The sequence below is a fragment of the Gopherus flavomarginatus genome, chromosome 5 (genome assembly GCF_025201925.1).
Source record: "Gopherus flavomarginatus isolate rGopFla2 chromosome 5, rGopFla2.mat.asm, whole genome shotgun sequence".
NCBI classification, from domain to species: Eukaryota; Metazoa; Chordata; order Testudines; family Testudinidae; genus Gopherus; species Gopherus flavomarginatus.
This window is the reverse complement of record NC_066621.1, coordinates 67,202,395-67,216,778: the sequence shown is the minus strand read 5'-3', so window position 1 is coordinate 67,216,778 and position 14,384 is coordinate 67,202,395. Positions and strand designations below refer to the sequence as shown.

At 42.4% G+C, this 14,384-nt stretch overlaps 1 protein-coding gene across 5 annotated transcripts in view; it reads left to right on the top strand.

Annotated features, from left to right (window-relative positions):
* The window catches only part of ELP4 (elongator acetyltransferase complex subunit 4), a 292,776-nt gene that overhangs the window by 246,635 nt on the left and 31,757 nt on the right, over positions 1-14,384 (top strand). Inside the window, exon 10 of one of the 5 annotated variants that reach the window (XM_050955141.1) lies at positions 1,217-1,304. The exons of 3 other annotated variants lie outside the window; for them this stretch is intronic. In XM_050955141.1, the coding sequence (XP_050811098.1) occupies positions 1,217-1,285 (69 nt within the window). In that variant the 3' untranslated portion in view covers positions 1,286-1,304. Of the gene's footprint in view, positions 1-1,212; positions 1,305-14,384 lie in introns of those variants that run through there. One more of the 5 variants, XM_050955146.1, reaches the window with a different exon arrangement.

Genomic DNA, 14,384 nt, shown 5'->3' with positions numbered 1-14,384 from the left:
GGAGTGCCATTGCAGCTCTGGAGAGAACATGATATTGCAGACTACAAAGTGATTAGCCTTCCTCAAAGCAAATCTAATCCAAATGGGGGTGTGAATAAGTGTCTGCACCATTAGGAGCATTTCAGTGTGTAATCACCTGGTTTCAAAGTTGGTTACAGTCATGGTAGGGGGCCCAAACAATACCAAGTTTCAGTGGTTGAACAGTGTCACCCATGATTTTGAAATCATCTAATGATCTCTTCAAGGTAATCTATTTTAGGAGAATGAATCTAATTACTGTAACTTCCCATAATGTAGGTTCTTCATTTTTTATTCTTTTGGAGTCATTAAAATGCAGTGCTCTTGGTGGATGATTTAGGGGATTACTAATGAGATATAAATGTTTTGTTTTCATAGGTGACTGAATCAGATCCAGCCCAGATAAATAGTGACTGAAGGTTGTTGCCATGTGATGGCTGTTTGTTGGCCCATATAAAATGATTTTGGTAGTCCTCCTCCAGTTCTCAGTGGCCAGGAGCCTGAAAGCACCAGTATAGTTGTAGCCTGCTCCCTCGTGGGCAGAGGCCACTGACTGAAAAGATATGAAGATTGAACTACCCTTACATCCAAGTAAAGGATGAGGCATATTGGCATGGTAGTGAAAATTGCACTGCTCCAGCTCACTTTGTATCTGTTCTGGATAAAAATGGAGGTTTGAAGACCCAGGGTTGTCAACACTACACCTCTTACAAGCACTAAATTCACAACACATTGCATTTAAAAAGTTAAAAATATTACTGTGTGTGAAATAATGATTGGACCTGATAAAGCTTTAGACAATCAAAGTGAACATTCCTAATAAGATTTTCAGGTTCATAATCCTAATTTAAGTCTAAGTAGAGTTTTTTAATAATTGAGATATTTTTTATGACTGCTAGAAAGGTAAAGAAGGAAAAGGAATAACTGTCATTGATTTATAAGAATGGGGTATGCAGTATCAGAACACAGAATAATAGAAGTACATAAAGTGAAAATGATTGTAATGCTTGTTTGATACTAACAACTTCATTTTACACTACTGTATTCTCTTTGGTCTCTTGTGCATCATATGTAAATGATTTGCTCTATCATAAGTAATGTCAACTAGTTTCAAAAAAATCTAAAGAGCAAATACATTATCTTTAATGTATTTATTACATGTTCTATAAGAAATTAATATCATTTTTGTCATAGTCAGCTTCATAAGCCATATCTGCAACTTCTGGATGAAAAGGGGAGAAATAAGACTGAAACTAAGGGAAACTAGAGGGAAGAGAGATTCTTAGGTAAGCAGTAACAGCGGACTGGAGTGGATGCCCTACTTAATACTACCTTTCACTTTAGCTGTGACAAGATTGTTTTAGGCTTTCCATGATTCATTATTCACTTTTATAAAGCCTTAGATGTATCTGTGTCAAGATGGCAAAATAGTACCACATAGTTGATTGTGTTTACTTAATTAAGAAGTTAGAATATGTTGCTCAGTTCTTTTTCTCCAACAATTCTTCTTTCTCTGGTTTTTCAATACCTAATTCTTTATCCAGATTAGATTTTGGAAATGCAGAGCGTGAATGATAACTTGGATAACTGGTGCTGCTATAAACAACAAGATGAAATTTCTTTAGTTTTGGTTATCTATTTAGCAACTGTTGTTGAGTTTTTCACATTTATGTAAGTTGATGCAGAGTAGGAATAGAAGTGAGCCCTTGGTGGTGGTCAATATTATTGCTGGTTTTATGATGTTAATAATTCTTCATTCTCCAAATAGCATAAGAAATAAACTACTACTAATTGCCAGACTGATTCTAAATAGACTGAAGGATTCTAAACTTACTTCAACTTACTCTTATTGTGGTGGTAACCAGCTGTGCTGAGCTGTACGTGTTTGAAAAAACAATACTAAAAAAGTCTACTTCTTACTAGCCAATGCAAGTAGTCTTCCAATCAAGTAGAACAGGCAGTAAGCCTTCAAATCTTGGTGTAAGTGCCAATAGTATTACTTCATTTTTTCAGTCTGAAATTCAACACTAATATCATTCTGTTATTTATGAAGTGATAATTGGTCAGGATACTGAACATACAGTGGAAGCAACAGTATTTGCAAATATTTACAGTAATAGGATATTCCTTTTTGAGAAATATGGTTGTTTTATTTTCTGAGTTCACTGGAGGACCAAAATATTGGCTCCAATAAAACTAATGATATATTGATACAGAATTCAGGTATTCAGCCAGCCTGTGGTACTAGGAGAAAGCATTTTCTTATTTTGCTACTACTATAGTTGGGTTTCCTGCCTGTATCACAGAGATGCCAACCTTACTCTGAAACTTTTAGGGTTGTTTATGAAAAGAATTAGGGAGGTTGCTTGGACCTCTGTCTCCTCCCTGCCGCCCCTCCCCTCACCTCTTCTCTTAGGCCTGGTCTACACTACGCGTTTAAACTGAATTTAGCAGCGTTAAACTGATTTAACCCTGCACCCGTCCACACAACAAGGCCCTTTATATCGCTATAAAGGGCTCTTCAAACCGGTTTCTGTACTCCTCCCTGACAAGAGGAGTAGCGCTGAAATTGGTATTGCCATGTCAGATTAGGGTTAGTGTGGCCGCAAATCGACGGTATTGGCCTCCGGGCAGTATCCCACAGTGCACCATTGTGACCGCTCTGGAAAGCAATCTGAACTTGGATTCACTGGTCAGGTAGGCAGGAAAAGCCCCACGAACTTATACATTTCATTTCCTGTTTGCCCAGCGTAGAGCTCTGATCAGCATAGGTGGCGATGCAGTCCCAAATCCAAAAAGAGCTCTAGCATGGACTGTATGGGAGATACTGGATCTGATCGCTGTATGGGGAGACAAATCTGTTCTAGCAGAGCTCCGTTACAGAAAACAAAATGACAAAGCGTTTGAAAAAATCTCCAGGCTATGATAGACGGAGGCCACAGCACAGTGCTGTGTGACAAGCGTAACAGAAAGCCAAAGAATCAAATGGACGCTCATGGAGGGAGGGAGTGAGTACTGAGGACTCCAGCTATCCCACAGTCCCTGCAGTCTCCGAAAAGCATTTGCATTCTTGGCTGAGCTCCCAATGCCTGTAGGGTCAAAACCATTTTCCTGGGTGTTTCAGAGGATATGTCGTCAATTTACACCCTTCCCCCCCCCCCGAAAGAAAAGGGAAAAAAAATGTTTCTCACCTTTTTTCAATGTCACCCTATGTCTACTGCATGCTGCTGGTAGACGAGGTGCTGCAGCGCTGAACACCAGCATCCCCTTCCCGGTGGCAGACGATACAATGTGACTGGTATCCATCGTCGTCATCAGCCCGTGAGTGCTCCTGACTGGCCTCGGTGACATTGGCCGGGGGTGCCTGGATAAAAATGGGAATGACTCCCAGTCATTCCTGGCAGATGGTACAGAACGTCTGGTAACCATCTTCATCATAGCAACTGGTGGCTGAGCTCCATCAGCGTCCTCCCCTTTCATGTCTAAAAAGATTCTTCACTGCCTGGACTATCATAGCAGCAGGAGGCTGGGCTCCTCTCCCCTGCCACCCTTTAATGTCCTACCTGGACTATTATAGCAGCTGGAGGCTTTCTCCCCTCATTTTATCTCACTAAAAAGTCAGTGTTTCTTATTCCTGCATTCTTTATTACTTCATCACACAAATGGGGGGACACTGCCACGATAGCCCAGGAGGGTTGGGGGAGGAGGGAAGCAACGGGTGGGGTTGTTGCAGGGGTACCCCCTAGAATGGCATGCAGCTCATTATTTCTGCCAGATCTCTGGGGCTCTGACATGGAGTGGCTGTGCTCTCTGGTTCTCTAGTACACTTGCCCCATATTCTAGACAGGACTGACTCTATTTTTAGACAAAACATAAAGATGGGAATGACCTGGGAAGTCATTCCCATTTTTGTCCATGCGCCCCCAGCCGACCTCAGCGAGGCCAGCCAGGAGCACCCATGACAGCAGCAGACAGTACAGAATGACTGATAACCGTCATCTCATCGCCAATTTACAGTGGCATGGCAGACGGTGCAATAGGGATGGTAACCGTCTCTGCTACCTTGCAAAGGCAAATGAATGCTTCTGTGTAGCACTGCAGTACCGCATCTGTCAGCAGCATCCTGTACACATACAATGACAAAAGGCAAAACGGGCTCCATAGTTGCCATGCTATGGCATCTGCCAGGGCAATTCAGGGGAAAAGGGCGCAAAATGATTGCCATTGCTTTCACGAAGGAAGGATTGAGTGACGACATTTACCCAGAATCACCCGCGACACTGTTTTTGCATTGGGATCTCAACCCAGAATTCCAATGGGCAGGGGAGACTGCGGGAACTATAGGATAGCTACGGGATAGCTACCCATAGTGCAATGCTCCAGAAATCGATGCTAGCCTCGGTACGTGGACGCACACCGCCGAATTAATGTGCTTAGTGTGGCCGCGTGCACTCGACTTTATGCAATCTGTTTTACAAAACCGGTTTATGTACAAGCAGAATAATCCCATAGTGTAGACATACTCTTAGAAAGCTAGACCTCTCTTTCCCCCGCCCCTTTTTCTCTCCCTGCAGAAACTGGGATGTCTCTTCCCCTTTTTCCTCTTTCCTCCCCTGCCTCAGAAAACCTGGGACCTCTCCTCCCTCCTCTCCCTGTCTAAGGCAAAGGGGGGGAACCTGCCATCGTCACTGTGCCCCTAACCCTCACCCCCAAACAGGCAGAAGCAGAGAATTGGTCCTCAGAAACGCACTCCTATGCTGCCTAGGGCCCTTAATTACCTTGGCCGGTCCCAGGCCTGAACCTCCTTCCCAGTATGATCCTCATCCTCTTCTCCCTGCTCTGTAATATTCCCTCTCTCCACCTCTGCTGCCACTGCCATCTCCTCCTGCCCCTCCAGCTTCTCCTCCCCCACAGACTGCACAGTGAGGGTCTGATCGGGGACAAGTTGCAGCAATTGTCACTGGGGTTTGGTGCACTGGTTTCATTGATACCTAGAGTGTTAACAGTAGTCCAGCAGGGTCCACACAGAGTAGTTAGCACACAATATGCAGATTGTGGTGTGGACAGTGAATCCAGCAGCACTCCCTACCTAGTCACTGCGTGATCTGCACATGTGCCAGATGGATGGTAGAGAATAATGTCCCCCATGGCTACAACCCTATTTGCTGTGTTCATCAGACCCAGCTGGTGGTGAGTGACATATACACATATATTTTATATATAGAGTGTATGTACTTGCAAAATTCGGACATATAAACCTGAATTAGTAATTTCATAATTACGTGTAAAAACTGGGAGGATTACAAAGAATTAGGGAGTGTTGGTATCTCTGGTATGGTGTTCAAACCCTCCCAGGTCAGGTGTTTTTCTTCTGTACTCTATAGGGTGCAAATTTTATCTTCAAAGGAAAACAATAAGCTAGATTGTCTTTAAATGATTTCGCAAAATCTACATAGCTTAATTTGGAACAGCAAAAATCAAGTACTGTGCAAGCTTTCAGGTATTGCAAATTCCAGTAATAATATACAAAGGAATAGTCCCACATAACAGTGGCGAATAAAATATACATACATGTTGGGTTACACTCACCTTTAGAATTTCACATTTGTTTCCACTGTAAGAAATGAATGAAGCACCTGAAATGTATTGTGCACTATAATTGTGTTGTAGTTATTTCACATTAAGTTTTAGTTAGACAAGAATGTGACAAGACCATTTAATTAGTCATTAAATATCTGTCGCTGGAAGTTGACAACCCGGAAAGTAGTCTGTTTTGGCATTTTTATCCAGCACAAGTTCTGTCAGGCCATGTGTGTCATTAGATGTTGTGCAATGCCTCACCCTATACTTGAGCACTTTAAATGAGATGTTTTTAACTTTAATTCTCATTTTGCTGTTAATGATATGTTGACAAGAAGGATGGAACTTTTTAATAAAAAATTAACATTTAAAGGGCTTACATAACAAGCACTATGTGTCATATTATGTAACATATCAAGTTGTCGTCTTTCTTCTATATATATTTGATATGCTTAAGAGTCAGTCACCCAAAGTTGTTCAGTAGAAATTCATTAAAAGTATTTAATTAGGCGCTTCTTGTAATCAGCATGATTAAAATCCAACTTTGATAACTGGCTAGTATAGGAAATGTATCAAGAAGAGAATTTCAGTTTTACCTACTTTTTAAACTATATTGTATTTATTCAGGTGATACATTTTCCTCCTAAAGCAATCTTGATTTTTATGGTAAGGCATATTATAAAGTAAAAAAAATGTGAATTTTACTTACTTTGTGGACAGGGCAGAGTTTGGTCTACGTTTTATTGATTCTCTGAATGTCCATAATAACAATAATTTATTTTATTAACTAAAGTTAGAAACATACTGATTCTCCAAAAATAAGTAATTTATAATAGGTGTCCGTTCTTGGTCTGTGCTCTCAGTTCATGAGTGATGGGAACACCCTCAAGTAAAATTCTAAATAAGCACTGATTCTAACTGTCCATTCCTTTCTTGCTTTTGTTTGTTGAAGAGCTAACTTTGATATTCTTTTAAAGACACACACATTGTAGCTACAATGTTTAATATTGAATATATTATAGTTTTTATAATAATATATTTTAGTTTTATAATTATATTATCATTTGCTGTCTTCCAGTGTTAAGTGAAAATGAAGTTTTTATATGGTGAATAGAGTTGGCTTCACCTCACAGGATTCTGTTTGTAATTTGTCTCTTTTTTTTGTGGATTCGTTCAAGAGGTGGCTCAGATGCAACTGAGAAGATGTCCCCCTTTTGGAAAGTTGCTTGTGGTGTCTTGGAGCAGACCATGACTCCTCTGCTGAGTGTGAGGTATACTCACATGTTACCTGGAGCAGTCTGGTCCTGGGGAAGGTGCATCAGGGTAGAGTTGGCCTCCCTAGAAACAGACTATAAGTCTGACTTAAAGTTGAAGCAGAAAGCCAAAAAAAAAAGAGTCCTCATAGGAATGAGAGTCTGATACTACAATGAAAAGTCTGTGGCTTAGCATCCGGGCCACTTGTTTTGAAAGAGACCATAGTCATGGTCACAATTATGGGGGGGGGAAGCAATGTGTTTCTTCCTGCCATGACTAATTGTGGCTGGCTTTGGAGGAATGGGCAGGGAGGAGAAGAGGTGAGACTGAGGCTGCTTTGTGCATCAGCTGGCTGGAGGAGAGAGTTTGGGAGCTTCTGATATAGGAAAGCTTAGGATTTGGGGAAGAGTCTTAAGAAGGGAAGGTTGGAGGAGGAGACATTTAAGGAGTTTGTGGGAAGTAGAAGAGCTTTTACATTCTCACATTAAGAGAAATCTGGAAGGGAAATAGTAGAGAGAGGAGCATTTAGGGGAGGATGGAGGCTTGGCATGCTGTCTAAAGATTGCTGCACCACAGGGAAGGAACCAGTCCAAGATGGTACTATAGAAGGAGAAGCAGGAAGAGGCCATAGTGTAAGCTGAGGATCTTTTTGGTACTTGTTTTGTTTTTGTTTTCTAAAAGGGGTAAGTGAGGACATAACATTATTGTTTGCTATTTATATTATGGGAGCAGCTAGGAACCTCAGTCAAGCATTAGAGTTCCTATGCTAAGAAGTGAACAAGCAAGCAACAAGCAGAGTAAAGATAGGGTTTGACAGCCTGTGGTGTTGGAACTTGTATCTGGTGGTAGGGAAGCAAAGTCATAGAGTTTAAGGCCAGAAGGGACCTCCAGGTCATCTAGTCTGACCTCCTGTATATCACAGGCCACTAACACCACCCAGCACCCACTAGGGTGACCAGATAGCAAGTGTGAAAAATCAGGATAGGGGATGGAAGTAATAGGCACCTATGTAAGAAAAAGATCCAAATATCGGGACTATCCCTATGAAATCGGGACATCTGGTCACTCTAGCACCCATACATTGAACCCAGCAACCTTAATCAGACCAAAGTATTAGAGCTCACAGGAGACTAAACTATTATGTGCTACGGGCAGAGAATAGGAGGGACTGAGGTGCACCTGTGTCCAAGGCCCCTGCAATGGCAGGGAAATGATTAATTGGGATGTACCCAGATAATCCTGGCAAGTGACTCGCACGCACACATTGCAGAGGAAGACAAAAAAGCCCCAAGGTCACTAGCAGTCTGAGCCAGGGGGTGATCTATTCTCAAGCCCACATATGTAGGTCAGTTAGACCCTGAGCGTGTGAGCAAGAACCTGAATGAGAGATTGCTCGGTACCACCTCAGGACATCTGACAGGGAAGACCAGAGCTCTCTCTCTATCTCCCTGATGCTTTGTGGTAGGAGATAACCCCTCTCACCACCAAGAATACACTGCAGGTGGAGAAGTCCCTTCCTGACGCCCTGCCAGTGGCTGGCTGAACCGCTAAAGCATAATCTTTTAGGAAAATATAAACTGGAAGTGAGTCTCATCGCTGTTAAGCTCTGCCTCCTATCATCACAAACAATCCCATCATACAGTTGCACTCAAAAATTTGTCCAGCTATCTCTTAAAACTAGTTAGTTGTGTGTTTCCGCAACTCCTACTGGTAGTCTGTTCCAGAACCTCACCCCTTTGTTGGTTAGAAATCTTCTAATTTCCAGCCTGAATTTGTTCATAAGCTAGGGTCTTGCAGGAATTTCTCTGTCCCCTGCAAATTTTGGGGTAAAATTATTCCACTAGCCACTGGTGCTTTAACACCTTTAGAACATTTTCACTAGTTCTCCTAAGTCTGACCTGAAATTAAAGGTTTCTGACAAAGGTTAATGGGTTCACTGGTATTAGAACCTTAATGTCACTCCCTGGGATGCTCACCTCGAGCCTGGAGATCAAATTGAAGTCTACGCTCAAGCCCTGGTCAGGCATCTCTCACTATGTAATACACAACCTGGGATACTCTTGATGTTGGACTCTGAGCCTTACCGATCTGTTTCTGGTATGCTAAATCCTAGAGTACGATGTACACCTTTACCAGTTATTTGGTTTGGTGTCTAATGTGACTGCAGCCCTGACAACCATACATTCAGTTGATGTGTTCACCAATCAAAGCACTTTCCAGTCACTGAACCCACTTTTTATTTTATAAATTGTTTCTTCCACATTCAACCACTTTGTTCCCTTTACCCATATGTGTCTGTCCACCTCAACAGTCCCCAGCACTGGATCTCCTCTCTGATAGCCGCCCACTTCACTCCCCTGCACTCTTCTCTTCTTGTGATTCCCTTTGTCATCTCTTCTTACTCTTGCCTTCATTACTACTTTTTTATGCTGTCCCTGTATGTGAAAAGCTAACTCCCTTTCCTGCCAACCATCCTCACACTCCTCCTTCATATCCTTCTTTAAAATGCACTTCTTTCCACTTGTTAACCATTATGAACTTCCATGCCACATTGTGTACTACATTCTCTTGATATCAGTCCATACTTAAAAATACTCACTCAGAATGCACGTGATTTGCTCACTCTGTGATGACTTGCATTATTTTCCTGATCCCTCCTTTTTACATAGTCTGTCTTTCTTCATATTCTGTTTGTCTAATTCAGATTGCAGATTTTTCAGAATCAGTCTACTTAAATCTCTGTAAAGCAACATGCTAAGTTACAGAATTATATAAACGTTTGAGCATGCACTCAAATTCAGCAGTATTAGGAAAAATCATTGCAAAAAATCATAACTAAACTGTCAGCAATCTAAAAATACAAGACAAAAGAGGGAAGGGGTTTTATTCGAAGCTCAGGATTTCCTGAGGCAAAAATGTTCAGTAAGAGGACTGGAGCTTGTCCTGGGCATATCTCCTTTGTATACCTGTGTCAGTCATAGAAAGAATATTCAGAATGTTGCTTTGTTAAGTAATTCTACTGTTGCTGAAAAAAGAAGACTGGTAAGTGCGCTGGACTTAATAGATGCAATACACAGAGAAATATATCATAGTTAAAAGTTGAATGTAAGATTTCTCAGGGGGAAAGTTATTTTTCTTGTTTTTGTAGGCCAGCATCAATATCACATGTATATATTGAATGTTTATGATGATAGCGAAATAGCTAGATAATACATTGGGCTAGATCTTCAGCTCTAGTTCAGATTAACTTGGCACAAGGAAGGAATGCAAATTAGGCTTTCAGCCACTTTTCATGCTCCTCCATCCTGATACCAGTCAGGGACAGTTCAGTGACTCCATAAATTAGATCAGCCTCAGGGCTACTCTGATTTATGTCCAACTGCTAGCAGCCCCAGGCGGCATTTTAGCATCCAAGGGTTACCAGGACATAGTAACATCCCAGCTTTGATCCCTTTTGCCCTTGCAATGGGTCCCTGGAAAGGAGTGGTACAAGATCCACTGTGGTGGTTCTATACTACTCAATAATTCCCCCTGTGCAAGCATGCTTTGCTGCAAGCTTAACAGCTGCTTAGAACCACCAGAACATCATAAAGCAGTCAGAAGAAGAGCCAGGATCTAGCTCAATATCTCCCCAGAACTGAAGTGCAGTTGCTCCCTTGTCTGGATTTTTGGATTATGAAGATTGAAAGACTCTGGGAAGAGTTCAAGGATTTGTTCAACTCACTGCCAGGATGTGATATCACTTATATCAGGAGTGAGCAAACTTTTTTGCCTGAGGGCCACATCGGGGTTGCGCAACTGTATGGAGGGCTGGGTAGGGAAGGCTGTGCCTCCCCAAACACCCTGACCCCTGCCCCCTGTCCACCCCCTCCCACTTCCCACCCCTTGACTGCCCCCTCAGAACCACCAACCCATCCAACCCCCCCTGCTCCTTGTCCCCTGATCGCCCCCTCCCAGGGTCCCCCGCCCCATATCCAACCCCTGCTCCCTGTCCCCTGACTGCCCTGACCCCTATCCCCACCCCCACCCCCTGACGGCCCCCCGGGGACTCCCACCCCCTATCCAACCACCCTCTGCTCCTTGTCCCTGACTACACCCTCCCAGGACCCCCGGCCCTAACTACCCCCCCGGGATCCCACCCCCCTTATTCAAGCCCCCCTGCTCCTTGTCCCCTGACTGCCCTCCTGACCCCTATCCACATCCCCGCCTCCTGACAGGCCCCTCGGGACTCCCACTCCCAACCCTCCCTGTTCCCCATCCCCTGACCACCACGCACAGAATCTCCACCCCATCCAACCATCGCCTCCTCCATGACTGTCCCCTAGAACCCTCTGCTCCCTTACCCAACACCCCCCTCCCTGCCCCTTTTCCAGCTGCAGGAGCTTGCAGCCGCGACACTCGGCCAGAATCAGCTGCGCTCCCCACACTGCCCAGCGGAGGAGGGGCCAGGCACTAGGCTCCCTGGCCAGGAGCTCAGGGGCCAGGCAGGATGGTCCTGCGGGTCGTAGTTTGCCCAAGTCTGACTTATATTAATCATAAACTACACCCAAATCCCAGATTAACAAGCATGAGACAACTGAAATATTTTTTAAAATCTCTACTAAACATGGCTCAAAGATACTTTGGATTTTGTAAAAAAGCTATGTTGTTGCCGGCAGATATTGGCCAGGGCCATGCTGCAGATCTTGGATCTGATGGTTGCAACATTATTGATAATGCCTATGGCATATCACCTTGTAAATCACTCTTAAAAGGATACCATGGTGTCTCTAGTCACACTCAGTATCTCTATATGAAAAAAATACCTTCAAGAACTGACTTTTTGAGAGCTTTGAGAATTTACAATGAAGAATGAACTATCTATGTATGCATTATGGGGAAGAGAACCTATTCCAAAGAGTTTCATAATTACAAAATGTAGCTTCTTTTCAAAATTCAGACACTACAAGAATATCCTGGAGTTCGGGGAAGTCCTTTATCCCTCTGATTTTTCAGAACCTGTTATTTCCAAAGACTGTGTGGCTGTATTTAGGTCAGAATTTTATATGCATACAATTAGGACACAAAGTTGTACTCAGTAAGCAACATAAGATTAATCTGTACTCCTGGTAGGAGGTCCTCATGGTTAAAAAGGTGGGAAATATCACTCTGAATATTTCTGGTTTCCACCTGCCTGGCATGAATTGCAACCAGGTTCAGATGACCAGTAATGGACCGCCAGGATTGATACCTTGATTAGTTAGAGGTGGAATAAACATTTCTCAAGAAAAATAGACCAGAAAGATCTGTTTCTTACATTCTGAACAGAAAGTTACCAGTATTGTGCTCCAGAAATCAAGAAATGACCACAGCAGCGATGGATGCTTTCTCACTTCATTGAGGAGAACCTTTCTTGCTTTCCCTCTGGCAGCAGAAGTCCTGAGTACATTCAGAAGAAAAGAGTTACATGATTCTTCTGGATTTCTGTCTGCCATGGTAAATCCGATTCTTGCTCCTTATAAAGATGACTGAACTAACTTACTTATGCCAGAAAACTGATTGGTCCCCAACTGGCCACAGGATTAGGATGCTGCAAAGGTGACATGAACCTTTGTGACTTCCCTTTCCTGTGCTGAGCACAGTTCAGATAGTCCAGAGGATCTGGCCAAAAAGATTTAGCAGTGGGTTGTGGCTGTGGAAACAGAACAGCACTACACCAGCTTGCGTAAGGATGAAGCATTGTAGTGGACTCAGGCTAAATTCTTCCCCAAATATTGACAGTTACACCTTTACCAGTTAATATCCTGCCAATATTTTCCTACATCCTGTTTCACTGAAATACATCTTAGCAAATAAGAACTGAAAAGTTCTTTCAACTTTTATATGAAGCAGCGTCTATCCAGTTTTGTTTCACTTGACCACCAATATGTTAGTTCAAACTATGTCCAAGAGATCCATATTGTAATGGCTTTCTGTTTGCATCTCATACAGTTTCTCCTTAGCAGACCTGAATCTTCAGCAGAGACAGAGAAATGTTAAGACAAGTTTGGTAAGCTTTTAGTCAGCCTGAGATAATTTCCTATCCAGGAGAATCTTAGGGCAGTCTCTTGGAGTTCTCTACATATTTTTTTTCTTCAAGTCACTGGTTCTTGGGCTTTATCACATCATGAACCCAGGTTTAGTCTATGGTGATTTAGAATTTCTTCCCAAGTTCAGAGTGGTCCAGCACTCATTCTCACCATTTATAAGTCCTTTGGATTCCCCTGGAGTTTTCAGTAGTGTATGTGTGTGTTTATCCTCAGTTTTTAAAAGGTCATTTTCTTGTTGTTATAGCAGTCAATGGCAGAACTACTTTAACCTATTTGATTCTATTAGACAATACCTATCATGTTATTCTTGTTTCATAAGGTATCTATGACAGAAGATCCTCACTTACCCACCATTTCCCCCTTTCCCCCGAAGTTGGGGATATTTTGTTCTGCCTATCAACTTGCTATTAGATCAAGCAACTTGCTATTAGAAATTATGCTTGCCAGTGTACATTGAGTACTTTGCCAGCAAGCACTACTCACTAATTAAGCTGGTTAATAGTTTAATGCTAGATTATACCTTCCTGTGAAGATACCCACTTGAAGAGTAGATGGGGGAGAAGCCAGAATTGGTACGAAACTCCATAACACCAATCTTAAAGCGTTTCCAAGCAGTCACGCCCTGAAATAGAGATGTTTTCAGTGGGGAAAAGAATCCTTTAAACTCCACAAATCTTGTGGCCCTTCAAGACAGAAAAGCCCTTATCTTACTGACAATCACCTCACTCCATTCCCCACTTGTAACAGAGCTCCTTTAGGGGTCATGTGGCTATTGGCTGACTCCCCTTGTGATTGTGCATTAGCATCTTCTGATGAGTCCAGTGTAAGTAATTGGTGCTTCAGTCATCATTAACTCCTAATGAGGTATCTTCAGCAATACCTGCTACCTCGGCAAAAGACGATTCCATTGAATGTCTGGTCCCCTATTCCACTTCCTCCTGTCCCTGCTAACAAGATCCACACAGAGCCCCAGAAATGATACTGCTTCCAAGAAATTAGGAATTATTCCACAAAGGGATCATCTTCTCCCCCCCCACTTTTTTTTCTTTCCTCATTTCATCTGCCACCTCCAGATCCCCTTGTACCTTCCGCTTCAGCAGTCTGGATCAAAGATTATTCAGTTGCAGGTCTTTTTAACAGTAATGCATTGAGAGTCTAGATCCCAAAAATGGGAACCCATTATAATTTTTACCTTCTGTAAACAGACATTGCAAGTTTCATTTTTGCTTTTCAATGAGATTTTGTCCCAACTGAAATTTTGTTTCTGTGTAGTATGTTATTAAAAATTAATTGCAGATGTATTATTGATTCAATAACATATTTTAGATGCACTTTTGAAAGAGATTATAGGTATTACAATTGTATTGCATGTTAGAAAAATGGAGAGTAATCATTTATCCAAATATATACCATACCAAACTAAAGCAAAATGGACTAAGCAGTGTTCTGTATCATGTGCCCTTA